A 12,700-nucleotide genomic window follows, 5' to 3' on the forward strand; every position below is an offset into this window, starting at 1 on the left:
GTCAAAATAAAATCATATATATTCTCAAGGCATATAATCACAAGAATCACGAAGAAAGTATTTAGCGCAAATCAGCTCTAAGCCCCAATATAAAATATGTCAAAACGTATAGATACTCAAATTTTCCCTATTCCATTATTGATTTAAAAAGAAGAAGAAAAAATCTTTTTGTATTTTTTATTAGACTTTAATACCCTCAAGAAAACTGTCTAGAAAGTCCAACATCGAGAAAAGTCAATATTCTTTTTTAAAAGGTTTAAAAAAAACTACTAAACTCATACGGTTAAAAGAAAAAAAAAATCATCTCTTGAAAAAGAACCATGGCCATAAGAAAAACAAGAAGGACTATTTCTACCTAACTTCTTATTATTTTCTTTTTTTAGCACACATAACATAACACAAGAAATCATCCAGACATCTTCCCACCCCACGCTTAACCTTGAGCATTGTCCCTAATACACGCTATAAATAACAAGAGAGTAAAAGAAACTCCCTGGTAGGCCAAAGGCCGAAGTATTAGCGGCTCATGGGGTACTCAAACTTCTCTCGGGCATTGATCCTTTATGCGAGCACCCCACACTTAGTTCCACATATCTTGCTTTCTTTTGCTCCATTCCAATGGCGTTGCTTCTTATGCTCCTACTTCTACAAAACTAAAACTAATACTAAAAAAATATAATTAAAAATAATTTAAAAAATATTATAAATAAAAAAAAGCAGTAAAGTTGGGTTGCCTCCCAACAAGCGCCTGCTTTAACGTTGCGGCACGACGCGAATCCCTTTCTGCCTCTATCTCAAGCTTATGAATTGAACCCCAAGTTTTGATTCAATCTTATTATTATGATCTTGGGACGATACAAATTATTGCGAGCCAAAAATTAAATAATTCCTTATGTACATTTTGTCTCTCAGCTAAAGAGTATCACCCTACCTAGACAACCTGAAAAATTTCAGAATATAAGGCTCATCTGCCTCTTCTTTTGTCTCCTTTCTTCGCTCGTAACGATCCATTCCCATTTCACCATCTGAACATAATGTAGAAAAGTGTTTGGAATGAGGTCCAATATGCTCAAATACATGAACTTCAAGATTTTCAACATCCTCAGCACCAATCATACTAGAGTCAACTAAATTTGTATCCTCAATATCCTTGGCTAACTCTAGTATTACTTCTTCAATTTCGGCATCCTTAAATTCTAGTTTGTTAGGTTGTTGGTGTTCTACTCTGAAATCTTCCATTAGCACCTCAATTTCCGCCTCTAATTCATGCTTTTCTTGGCTACTATCCGCATTATTAGCTTGTTAAGCATTAAATGCTTCAACCAGTTGAGCCACTTGAGCCTTCAAGTTGCCAATAGTTGTCTCTTGCCTTTGGATAGTAGCCTCTTGACTTTGTATTTGTCGATAATACAATGAATGTTATTGATAATGATACTGTTGGGTATTTGTGATAGTTTTTAAAACTTGTGGGTATAAGTCATATTTCATGTTTTTTCAAAATAAATTTGGGAAATATATTTTAAAAACTGATGTCCAAACACATTTTCATTTTCAAACCAAACTTCACCCAAATCAAATTTTTCAATAAATTTGGGAATCTATGGCCAAAACTAGCGAAATATCATGTAAAAATTTCATATTTTAATATTGTTTGTGTTTAAATACGGTTAATTTTATAAGTAATATCAATATGTGTATTCTTATCACACATTGTATCATGCATAAAATCGTATATTACTTAAAATCTTCAATCAAATAATATGAATTTTTTTTCTTTCTTATACTTATAAAAAATCATCAGTATTTGGAGAATTATTTTCTTAAATCCAAGCAGGGGCCAAGGGGCGCTGAAGGTGACTGAGTGACTGGTGGAAAGGTGAAGGGTCACGATATTCTCGCTAAATACAAAGTGTATGGCCCGATTTCCTTTACAAATGACACTGACGTACTAGTATAGGACACCCCCACCCCACCCCACCCCACCCCCACTCTGCTACACTAGTAGTAGTAGTAGTATAACAATTGGATAAACTCCAAGAATTGTTCTCGAAACCCTCATTTTCTTCCGAAGCACAACTCAATACCAGTGAGGTGAGGTGAGTTTCTTCATAAATCTTTTAAGACTTTTTATATCTTTGTGGAATGCTCTTCCTTTTGTTTTCTGTATTTGATTCAATATTAATTGTTGAGGAAAAACAAAGGAAGATCTATGGATTTCAGTATCAGAACATGCTAGACTCTGAAATGAATAACAAATACTCCCTGTTAAGTGAATAACAGCTTGACTTTTGACGGCGCCTATTGGATTTCTTTTCTGATCAATATATCCACTTGTCTTCTTCTTCTTCTTCTTCTCAGGACAGTGATCTTTTTCTTAATGGTACATGCTATCTTTCTTTTACAAATCTGGAGAAACGTCTTTGACAATGATATCTTTAGATTTGTTCAGTGAAGAAGATAAAACTGCTTCTATTATTTTCACTTCTGATTTTGGTTAAATATGAAATGTTTGTTTTGGTTATGGTGGACTTGATTGAGTGAGTGGTTTTTACTATTACAAAATAGAGCACGTCTACACGAATGACTCTAGATAAAGGAAACATCTAAAATCTGAAATTCTTTTTGTTCAATATTTCCCAGATTTGGTGGATCTTTTGCACGGTGCTTCAATTTTTTTTTTATAAAAATGTTGTTAAAACCTATTGTTGAAATGGGTTTGACACTCTTTGAATATTTGCAGATCCTAGGGCTATCACTTTGTACTATAATATATAAGATTCTATTGGATCAATTTGATATTCTAGAGCGTACAAGTCATTAAAGCTAGACAGTGTTGTTATATTGCATATCTGAATTTATCATGTTGTTGTTGTCCTAATATAATAGGCAAAATGCAAGGAGGATTCAAACAAATCATTTCTCATGGAAGTGTCCTCAAGAGCGCTGTTCTACGACATGTCCGATTGGTGAATCCAATAGCGAAGCCACTTATATTTGCACGTCATGAAACAACTTCAGCTGCTCGTATAGAAGAACATGGTTTTGAAAGCACCAAAATAGCTGACATTTTGAAAGGCAAGGGTAAAGGTGCTGATGGCTCCTGGCTCTGGTGCACTACTGATGACTCTGTTTACGATGCTGTGAAATCGGTCAGTAAATCATCTGTACATTGCCCTTGCATCTAACCATTTACACAGTTAATGTTGCATTTTTATGTATTTATTGTGCAACCAAACCATATTGCTAAGAACAATGTGTAATTCTTATCCATTTATGAGTCAGATGCGCACTTGTGCATTATGCTTGTGTAGTGGGAACTTAAAACAAATTCTTTGTGGCTATACAGATGACACAACACAATGTAGGAGCGTTGGTGGTTGTGAAACCTGGGGAAAATAAGTCAATTGCTGGGATTATTACGGAAAGAGGTAAACAATTGTCTCAAAATACCTCTGATGCTGCTTCCTTAATTTCCTGCACTAGTATTGGATTTTGAACTTGTTCGGCAATCATGTTTTCAAATTTTGCTCATCATAGTTGTCTTTAAAGATAAATGCTGCAAGAAATGTTGGATCCTCTGGACAATTCAAATATATTGTGGTCTTTCTATGACTGGCAATGTGACCTTTCTCGGTCACAAAATTCACCTTGTCTCTATGATTATCGGGATATCAGCAGCGACCTTTTTTTATTATTGTAATAAATCATCAGAGGATTATTGTTTGATCTATGTGAATGTAAGCTATAAAAGTTACTGGGGTCCACATGCAATTTAAGAATCTCTCTGTGACCATGTGAATGGAAGCTATAAAAAATAAGATTGCTTTGGTGTTGGAGCATTTGCATGAATGTAGAATTGGGGAAGGTTACTGATATTCGGTGACTTGTAAATTCCTCATCATTGTCTGTTTCTTTCATTTTCTAGTTCTGTTCACTTCAGGAACTGTATATACGAATAATGCAACAGTAAGCTACAGGCATGGAAGCTTTTAAGTTACATTTTTTGCTGTCTGGTATTTTCAAGTTGGACTTACTAGTTGTAAATACATAGAGTTGCACACAGTTAGACACGCAAAGCACTTCCATGATTGTTCTGATTATCCCCTTCTCATTAATTTTCTCGAACCAGATTATCTGCGGAAAATCATAGTACAAGGAAGATCATCCAAATCAACAAAGGTTGGCGACATCATGACGGAGGAGGTAATGCTCAGAAGCCCCTTCTCATCAGAAAAAAGGAAAAAAGAAAAAATGCTGAAGCATATAAAATTTGCTCCCAGCCAAGCACTTCTATATTCAGTGCATTATTAATGCATAACATGACCAACTTTTGTCCATGTGGGTTTGCAGAACAAGCTCATCACTGTCACACCAGACACCAAAGTTCTGAAAGCAATGCAATTGATGACAGGTGCTATTTTCTGCAACTTTTCCCAAACCTCCTTCCCATTCTAAATCTATTTCATTGAAGTTCAGCAGATAGGTTTACATAGTTTTCAATATCACTTTTCAGATAATCGTATCAGGCACATTCCAGTCATTGATCAGACAGGTATGATAGGGATGGTGTCCATTGGAGATGTTGTCCGCGCTGTCGTGAGTGAGCACAGGGAAGAGCTGAACCGGTTGAATGCCTTCATACAAGGAGGTTACTAGATGATGACGACAGATAAATGGATGGGTGACTGCAAGGGTTATGTTTGCAGTTTAAAGATGTTTGAGTTGACAACCCTTAATCTTGTAAATGTTGACTTCCTTACATCTTCTCTAGCATGACGGTCGCCTATGGATGTGGGCTACCAATTTGGGATCAATAAGATACAGTCTGCACTAGCTTTCTTTTTTCCATTATGGTTGCATGTAATTCGCAGTTGTTTAAAGATGCCACTTTCTTCAACCAAAACTTGAAGGTTGATCTCTTTCAAGGGATTTAGATTGGCATACTGCTCTGAGCATATTGTCCTTCCTTTGTTTTTCAAAGATAGAAATATTTTCCATAATGGGCATTGATATCTTTAAGTTCAAAATTGTTCCTTAAGCTTTTAAATCATTGTAAGATTTTGGGAATGAACCTTCTAAGATTATGGGTCAATTCTCAAACCAGATTCAAGGCTTTTCATCTCGTTTAAAGGATTAAACTTGTTATATTCCCATGAGCATTTATTCATAGCTTTAATGTTCTTAGAAAGATTAAAATATCAACACTCCTGCTTAAACCAAGCAAATGAATGTAAGATCATCCCTGCCTGCCTCTCGCACCTGGTCTGGTATCTTAGGTCGATATCCGATAGCAGCAGAGGGAGAAGATCGGTAGTAGAAGATAACGAACTAGAGACTCAGAGAGAGATCAGAAGCAAAACTCGGCAAGGCAAGGAGAAGGCTCTCTGATATTCTTCTCATTAAAAGTACCCCCTCTTATTGACCAGGTAAACTTCATACGAAAAGCTCTTGAAAATGTCTTGTAGTAGGGCCCAAAGCCCCTTCCTGAATAAGTAGGCACATAGTATCAAAGGCTCGAATTTTCAATAAATATCATAAGAGAAGATGCGCAAGCAAAGAAGGTTGTGCATCTTTTTTTCTCTCATGCTTTCCGTTGGTTAACAACCAACGAAAGTGCTCTATACTTCTTCACTACTCGTACAGGCTTGACGGAGTTAAGCTGTATTGAGGGAATCGTTTTGTCTCAATCAATCAAGAATGTTATATATTTCAGCTTACATGGTATTATGCATTAGTTTTTTTGTAAACTTAACTATAGTTAAGTGATATATATTCACTTTAATTTTAACGGCTTAGATTAAATATTTGGTTTATTGTAAAAATTCAGTAAATGTAAGTGTTTATCCCCTTAGTCAATCACTCGTAACATCGCAAATATATATTTGCACTTGATGTTTGGACCAAGTTAAATAATTTAACCCAAGAGTTATACATTAAAAACACATCACTTGTCTACGATTTAAGTGATAAATATGGATATAAAAGTCACATGACTATGCATGTATTGGTGTACGTTTTGTTATAAAATATAACTCAAAGTAATAATATGGAACAAGGAAAAACATGCTAAGAGATGTATGGAGAAAAAGAGAAGAGATTCTTATTTTTTCTTCAATTGTGTGTATTTTCCTATCTATTACAAGGCCTTTATATAGGCATGAAAAGTGAAAAAAATATGTCATTGAATATGTCATTAAACACAGAAAATATGTCATTGAATATGTCATTAAGCATTTGAGATGAAGATCATGGAGGAAGAGTAGACATCCACCATAATTTAATATTTTTTATAACACTCCCCATTGGATGTCCATAGATAATGTGTCTCGTTAAAACCTTATTAGAAAAAAAATTCCTAGTGAAGGAAAAAGAGTACACATGTTTAGGAATACGCTTTTTGGTTGCCTCATTAAAAATCTTGCAAGGAAAATCCAGTGGGATAAAATCTTGTAAGGGAAAAAGAGTACACTGCGTATTAACTCCCCCTGATGAGAGCATCAATTCACATCCTTGAGCCTTCGCATCCCAATCTTGTACACTAATTTCTTGAAGGTTGACGTCGGTAGAGATTTGGTGAACAAATCAGTCATATTATCACTTGAACGAATCTGTTGCACACTGATATCACCATTCTTTTGAAGATCATGTGTGAAAAATAACTTTGGTGAAATGTGTTTTGTTCTATCTCCTTTTATGAATCCTCCCTTCAATTGAGCTATGCATGTTGCATTGTCTTCATACAAAATTGTGGGTAGTTTGTCACACTTCAAATCACATTTGTCTCGAATTAGGTGTATTACAGACCTCAACAATACACATTCTCGGCTTGCTTCATGAATAGCAATTATCTCAGCATGATTAGATGAAGTAGCCACGATTGATTGCTTAGTCGATCGCCAAGATATTGTAGTGCCTCCACATGTAAACACATAGCCAGTTTGAGATCGAGCCTTGTGTGGGTCAGATAAATACCCAACATCGGCATAACCAACAAGATCGGGACTGCAATCATTACCATAAAATAAGCTCATATCGGTAGTCCCTTTTAGATACCGCAATATGTGTTTGATTCCATTCCAATGTCTCCTTGTAGGAGCAGAGCTATATCTTGCTAAGACATTAACTGAAAAAGTTATGTCAGGCCTTGTAGTGTTAGAAAGATACATTAGTGCACCAATTGCACTAAGATATGGTACTTCAGGACCAAGAAGCTCTTCATTCTTTTCTTGAGGTCGGAACGGGTCCTTATTCATATCAAGTGATCGAACAACCATCAGAGTACTTAATGGATGTGCTCCATCCATATAAAACCGTTTCAATACCTTTTCTACGTAGGCAGATTGATGAACAAAAACCCCGTTTGCCAAATGTTCAATTTGCAAACCGAGACATAATTTTATCTTTTCGAGATCTTTCATCTCGAATTCCTTCTTTAAATAATCAATTGCCTTTTGGAGTTCTGTAGGAGTTCCAATAAGGTTTATGTCATCAACATATACGGCAAGTACAACAAACTCCGATGTTGTTTTCTTTATAAAAACACATGGACAAATGGAATCATTTATATAACCTTCCTTTAATAAATATTCACTAAGGCGGTTATACCACATTCTTCCTGATTGCTTTAGACCATACAAAGATCTTTGCAATTTGATTGAAAATATTTCCCTGGACTTTGAATTATGTACGTCAGGCATTTTAAATCCCTCGGTAATTTTCATGTATATCTCATTATCAAGTGAGCCGTATAGCTAGGATGTAACCACATCCATTAAATGCATGTCAAGATTTTCATGGACAGCAAGACTAATGAGATAACGGAACGCTATAGCATCCATAACAGGAGAATACGTCTCTTCATAATCGACATCAGGCCTTTGTGAAAATCCTTGTGCAACAAGGCGTTCCTTATATCTTTGTACCTTATTTTTCTCACTTCTTTTACATACAAAGACCCATTTATAGCCAACAAATTTAACACTATTAGGTGTTTGGACTATAAACCCAAAAACTTCATGTTTCGCAAGTGAATCCAACTCATATTGGATTGCTTCTTGCCATTTTGGCCAATCACGTCTTTGTCGATATTCTCCAACAGATTGAGGTTCAAGATCCTCATTATCTTGCATAATGCTAGATGCAATATTGTATGCAAATACATAATCCATCACTATATTCAATCGATTCAAATTTGTCTCAATATCAATTGGATTTATTGATAGTTCCTTATTTTCTTGAGTCTCAGACTCATCGATATCCTCATGAATTTCAGGATTGGTTAAATCATGGGTTTCTTTATGAGACTCTTTCGTAGTGTCATCTTGATTATTTATTTTCCTTTTTCTAGGATTTTGATCCTTGGAACCCAATGGTCTGCCATGCTTTAGGCGTTCTTTTGACTCATTAGCTATGACACTAGAAGATTTTCCAACAGGGACATCAATACGGATTGGAACATTCTCTGTAGGGATATGTGATTTCGTTATCTTTTTCAGATCCGTAAATGCATCTGGCATTTGATTTGCTATTTTCTGCAAATGGATAATCTTTTGCACCTCCTTTTCACAAATAGAGGCATGTGGATCAAGATAAGATAATGATGGATTTTTCTACGAAATTTTCCGTTTGATTTCACCAATTTCTCCCCCTAATTTTGGAGAAAATGCCTCATCGAATCGACAATCTACAAATCGAGCAGTGAACAAATCTCCCGTTAATATTTCGAGGTAGAGAATAATGGAGGGCGATTCAAACCCAACATATATTCCTAATCTTCTTTGGGGACCCATCTTGGTGCGATATGGCGATGCTACAGGCACATATACAGCGCATCCAAAAATTCTTAGATGGGATATATTAGGTTTATGACCCAAAACTATTTGCAACGGGGAATATTTATGATAATTCATCGGTCTGAGACGAATTAGCAATATTGCATGCAAAATGACATGACCCCAAACAGAAGTGGATAATTTCGTTTTCATGAGTAACGATCTTGCTATCAATTGCAGACGTTTAATCAAAGACTCTGCAAGGCTATTTTGAGTGTGAACATGAGCTACAGGATATTCCATTTTTATCCCAATTGATAAACAATAATCATTAAATGCTTGGGATGAAAACTCAGCAGCATTATCAAGTCGAATAGACTTAATTGAATTATCGGAAAACTGTGCCCGTAATCGAACTATTTGTGCCATTAATTTTGCAAACGCCAGGTTGCGAGATGACAATAGGCACACATGAGAACATCTAGAAGATGCATCTATTAACACCATAAAATATCTAAACGACCCACTAGGTGGGTGAATAGGTTCATAAATATCCCCTTGTATACGTTCCAAAAACGCAGGGGACTCAATCCCAACCTTTGTTGGTGATGGTCTAATAATCAACTTGCCTTGATAACAAGAAGTGCAAGAAAACTCATTATTTAAAAGAATCTTTAAATTCTTTAATGGATGCCCATTTGAGTTATCTATAATTCGTCTCATCATAATTGATCCAGGATGTCCCAATCGATCATGCCAAAGTACAAAAGTATTGGAATTAGAAATCTTTTAGTTTATGATAGAATGTGCCTCAATTGCACTAATTCTTGTCCAATACATGCCACAAGATAAAGATGGAAACTTCTCAATAACCCTTTTTTGGTCAGAGACATTCTTGGTAACGATGAGATATTCGAGATTATTCTCATCTATTGTCTCAATATGAAATCCATTTCGACGGATATCTTTCAAACTCAACAAGTTCCTCTTGGACTTGGAGGATAACATTGCATTCTCTATGATAAGTATTGTTCCCTTAGGCAGAATTATATTAGCTCTTCCAGAGCCTTCAATTAGATTACTACTACCAGAAATTGTAGTAACATCTGCATTACACATACTTAAATGAGAGAAATATTTCTTCTCTTTAAATATTATATGTGTTGTACATGAATCAATTAAGCAAATATTTTTACAATTGAACTTTGATCCAAGTTTGCTTTGAAAGATATCCATATTTGCTTCCCATGGTTTGGCATACAAAAGAAGTATATGAATAAATATTAGTATTTTTAGAGAAAAGGAAAAGAAATAAAGTTAAACCAATAATTTAATAGTGACCTTTTAATGCATTTTCTAGTAAATTCTAATTATTATACAAATAATTACGCAGCAAAAATAATATAATTATAAGTACATGAAAAAAAATATTAAGGGTGAAGTAACAAAAGTTGTTCTAGGGTGCTTGTAAACATCTTCTTAAAGAGAATTAAAGTAACGTAAAGGAAAATCAATAGGAATTAAAAGATCAGTGAGACTAGGACACTAATTACTTAGATATTACTCCTTGTTTGTGAAATTTATGAAATTTAGGAAATACATATATTTTTAAAAACTACATAAGAAGTATTATTAAGTGCAATAAATATTACAAGATGTTTATTCATTAGTTATTACGAATAGGAAAACATAAAAATCAAAATACTCAATCATCTTTAATCATAGATTCATCACCGATCGAGTGGTTTATTTTTCCATCAGGGTGTTCAAAAAAATCTGTCACATCCAAGTGGGTGTCAAATTCATTGTCATAGACAAAATTAGCTTCAGGAGCTTTATCCTTTAGAGATGCTTGATAAAGCTCAACCAAATGTTTTGGTATGCGACAAATATTTGCCCAATGCCCTTTTCCATCGCAACGATAACATTCAGTTTCTGAACCATTTGCCCTTGGCCCTTTCCACTTTTGGTGGTTATTTTTCTTTTGGGGGTGATTAACACCAGGAAAATTTTTTCCTTGGCCACGGCCACGACCACGACCACGAACAGGGCCACGACCTTTTCCACGCTTAGAATAATGGGAATACACCTCATTCACTTCAGGCAATGGTGTAGACCCGGTGGGTCGATTTTCGTGATTTCTCATGAGCAAGTCATTGTTTCGTTCATCCATAAGAAGAAGAGAAATCAACTCAGAATACTTCTTGAAATCTTTCTCTCGGTACTGCTGTTGCAAGACCATATTGGAGGCATGAAACGTTGTGAATATTTTTTTCAAGCATATCATAATCAGTGATAGTATCTCCACAGAGTTTCAATTTAGAAGTAATTCTGAACATCGCATAATTATATTCAGAAACAGACTTAAAGTCTTAGAGCCTCAGATGAGCCCAATCATATCGTGCTTGTGGAATAGTGAGCAACTTTAAGTTGTCATATCTTTCCTTTAAGCCATTCCACAAAATAAATGGATCTTTGACTGTGAGATATTCTATCTTCAACCCTTCATCAAGGTGATGGCGCAAGAAAATCAAGGCCTTAGCACAGTCTTGGGTAGATGCTTTATTTTTATCTTTAATGGCGTCTCCAAGACCCATTGCATCTAAATGGATTCCAGCATCCAACACCCATGTCATATAGTTCTTGCCCGAAATTTCAAGGGCAACGAACTTTCTTTTCATAATATGAGTCATAATTAAAAGAGGAGAAAAGTTATACCTTAGTTTTCTCAAAGAGCTTCTTGAAACGGTAGAGTCTCGTGCTGATAACGTGTTATAAAATATAACTCAAAGTAATAATATGGAACAAGGAAAAACAAGCTAAGAGATATATGGAGAAAGAGAGAAGAGATTCTTATTTCTTCTTCAATTGTGTGTATTTTCCTATCTATTACAAGGCCTTTATATAGGCATGAAAAGTGAAGAAAATATGTCATTAAACACAGAAAATATGTCATTGAATATGTCATTAAACACAAAAAATATGTCATTGAATATGTCATTAAGCATTTGAGATGAAGATCATGGAGGAAGAGTAGACATCCACCATAATTTGATATTTCTTATAACATTCCCCTTTGGATGTCCATAGATAATGTGTCTCGTTAAAACCTTATTTGAAAAAAAATTCCTAGTGAAGAAAAAAGAGTACACATGTTTAGGAATACGCTTTTTGGTTGCCTCATTAAAAACTTTGCAAGGAAAACTCAGTGGGACAAAACCTTGTAAGGAAAAAAGAGTACACCGCGTATTAACTCCCCCTGATGAGAGCATCAATTCACATCCTTGAGCCTTCGCATCCCAATCTTGTACACTAGTTTCTTGAAGATTGACGTCGGTAGAGATTTGGTGAACAAATCAGCCATATTATCACTTGAACGGATCTGTTGCACACTGATATCACCATTCTTTTGAAGATCATGTGTGAAAAATAACTTTGGTGAAATGTGTTTTGTTCTATCTCCTTTTATGAATCCTCCATTCAATTGAGTTATGCATGTTGCATTGTCTTCATACAAAATTGTGGGTAGTTTGTCACATTTCAAACCATATTTGTCTCGAATTAGGTGTATTACAGACCTCAATCATACACATTCCCCGAGTCTCTTTCGAAGTATACAATTTTATTTTTATCCAAGAAAAACTTGGATATTCCTTTTTACAGATGTGATGCTTTGATCAAATAACCTAGTTGACGTCTTGAGAAGTACTCGTGAAAGCAAAACCCAACATTTAAATTTTTCTGAATATAAATACATGGAAGTTAATTATGTCCAAATACATGGATCAATATCTTTCTTTTATCATGCCATCTAGTATGTGAGCACATTTCCTTCTCCCAATTTCCATTTGGATGCTTCTTCCTTCTATGTTTTAAACTTTACTAATATGATAAGCAAAATTTGTGTCAGGTCAAATGCAAGGCCAATA

General features: G+C 35.0%; 2 protein-coding genes across 3 annotated transcripts; one reads left to right on the forward strand and one right to left on the reverse strand.

Moving 5' to 3' along the window:
• The first annotated feature begins 1,962 nt into the window (after window positions 1-1,962).
• Window positions 1,963-5,000, forward strand: LOC104107437 (CBS domain-containing protein CBSX3, mitochondrial). Of its 2 annotated transcripts, none has more exons than XM_009616242.4 (6): window positions 1,963-2,096; window positions 2,887-3,149; window positions 3,347-3,428; window positions 4,130-4,203; window positions 4,351-4,411; window positions 4,514-5,000. In XM_009616242.4, the coding sequence occupies exons 2-6, from the start codon at window positions 2,892-2,894 to the stop codon at window positions 4,654-4,656; spliced, it is 618 nt and encodes a 205-aa protein (XP_009614537.1). In that variant the 5' UTR covers window positions 1,963-2,096; window positions 2,887-2,891; the 3' UTR covers window positions 4,657-5,000. The 2 variants fall into 2 exon arrangements, with proteins under 2 accessions (XP_009614537.1, XP_009614546.1); XM_009616251.4 differs by having other exon boundaries at window positions 1,963-2,091.
• Window positions 5,001-10,476: 5,476 nt separating this feature from the next.
• On the reverse strand, window positions 10,477-11,013 carry LOC138895741 (uncharacterized). The gene has a single exon (XM_070180467.1). It carries the CDS (start codon window positions 11,011-11,013, stop codon window positions 10,477-10,479), a length of 537 nt encoding a protein of 178 aa, XP_070036568.1.
• Between the last annotated feature and the right edge of the window lie 1,687 nt (window positions 11,014-12,700).

Source organism: Nicotiana tomentosiformis, chromosome 7, assembly GCF_000390325.3.
Source record: "Nicotiana tomentosiformis chromosome 7, ASM39032v3, whole genome shotgun sequence".
Lineage (NCBI taxonomy): Eukaryota > Viridiplantae > Streptophyta > Magnoliopsida > Solanales > Solanaceae > Nicotiana > Nicotiana tomentosiformis.

What these genes read in the sequence shown, in the direction of transcription:
- LOC104107437 (XM_009616242.4), top strand. Translation starts at nt 2,892, where the DNA reads ATGCAAGGAGGATTCAAACAAATCATTTCTCATGGAAGTGTCCTCAAG. An exon ending in TTTACGATGCTGTGAAATCG is followed by an intron (nt 3,150 to 3,346) that starts GTCAGTAAATCA and finishes GTGGCTATACAG; the next exon opens with ATGACACAACACAATGTAGG. An exon ending in GCGACATCATGACGGAGGAG is followed by an intron (nt 4,204 to 4,350) that starts GTAATGCTCAGA and finishes GTGGGTTTGCAG; the next exon opens with AACAAGCTCATCACTGTCAC.
- LOC138895741 (XM_070180467.1), bottom strand. Translation starts at nt 11,013, where the DNA reads ATGGTCTTGCAACAGCAGTACCGAGAGAAAGATTTCAAGAAGTATTCT.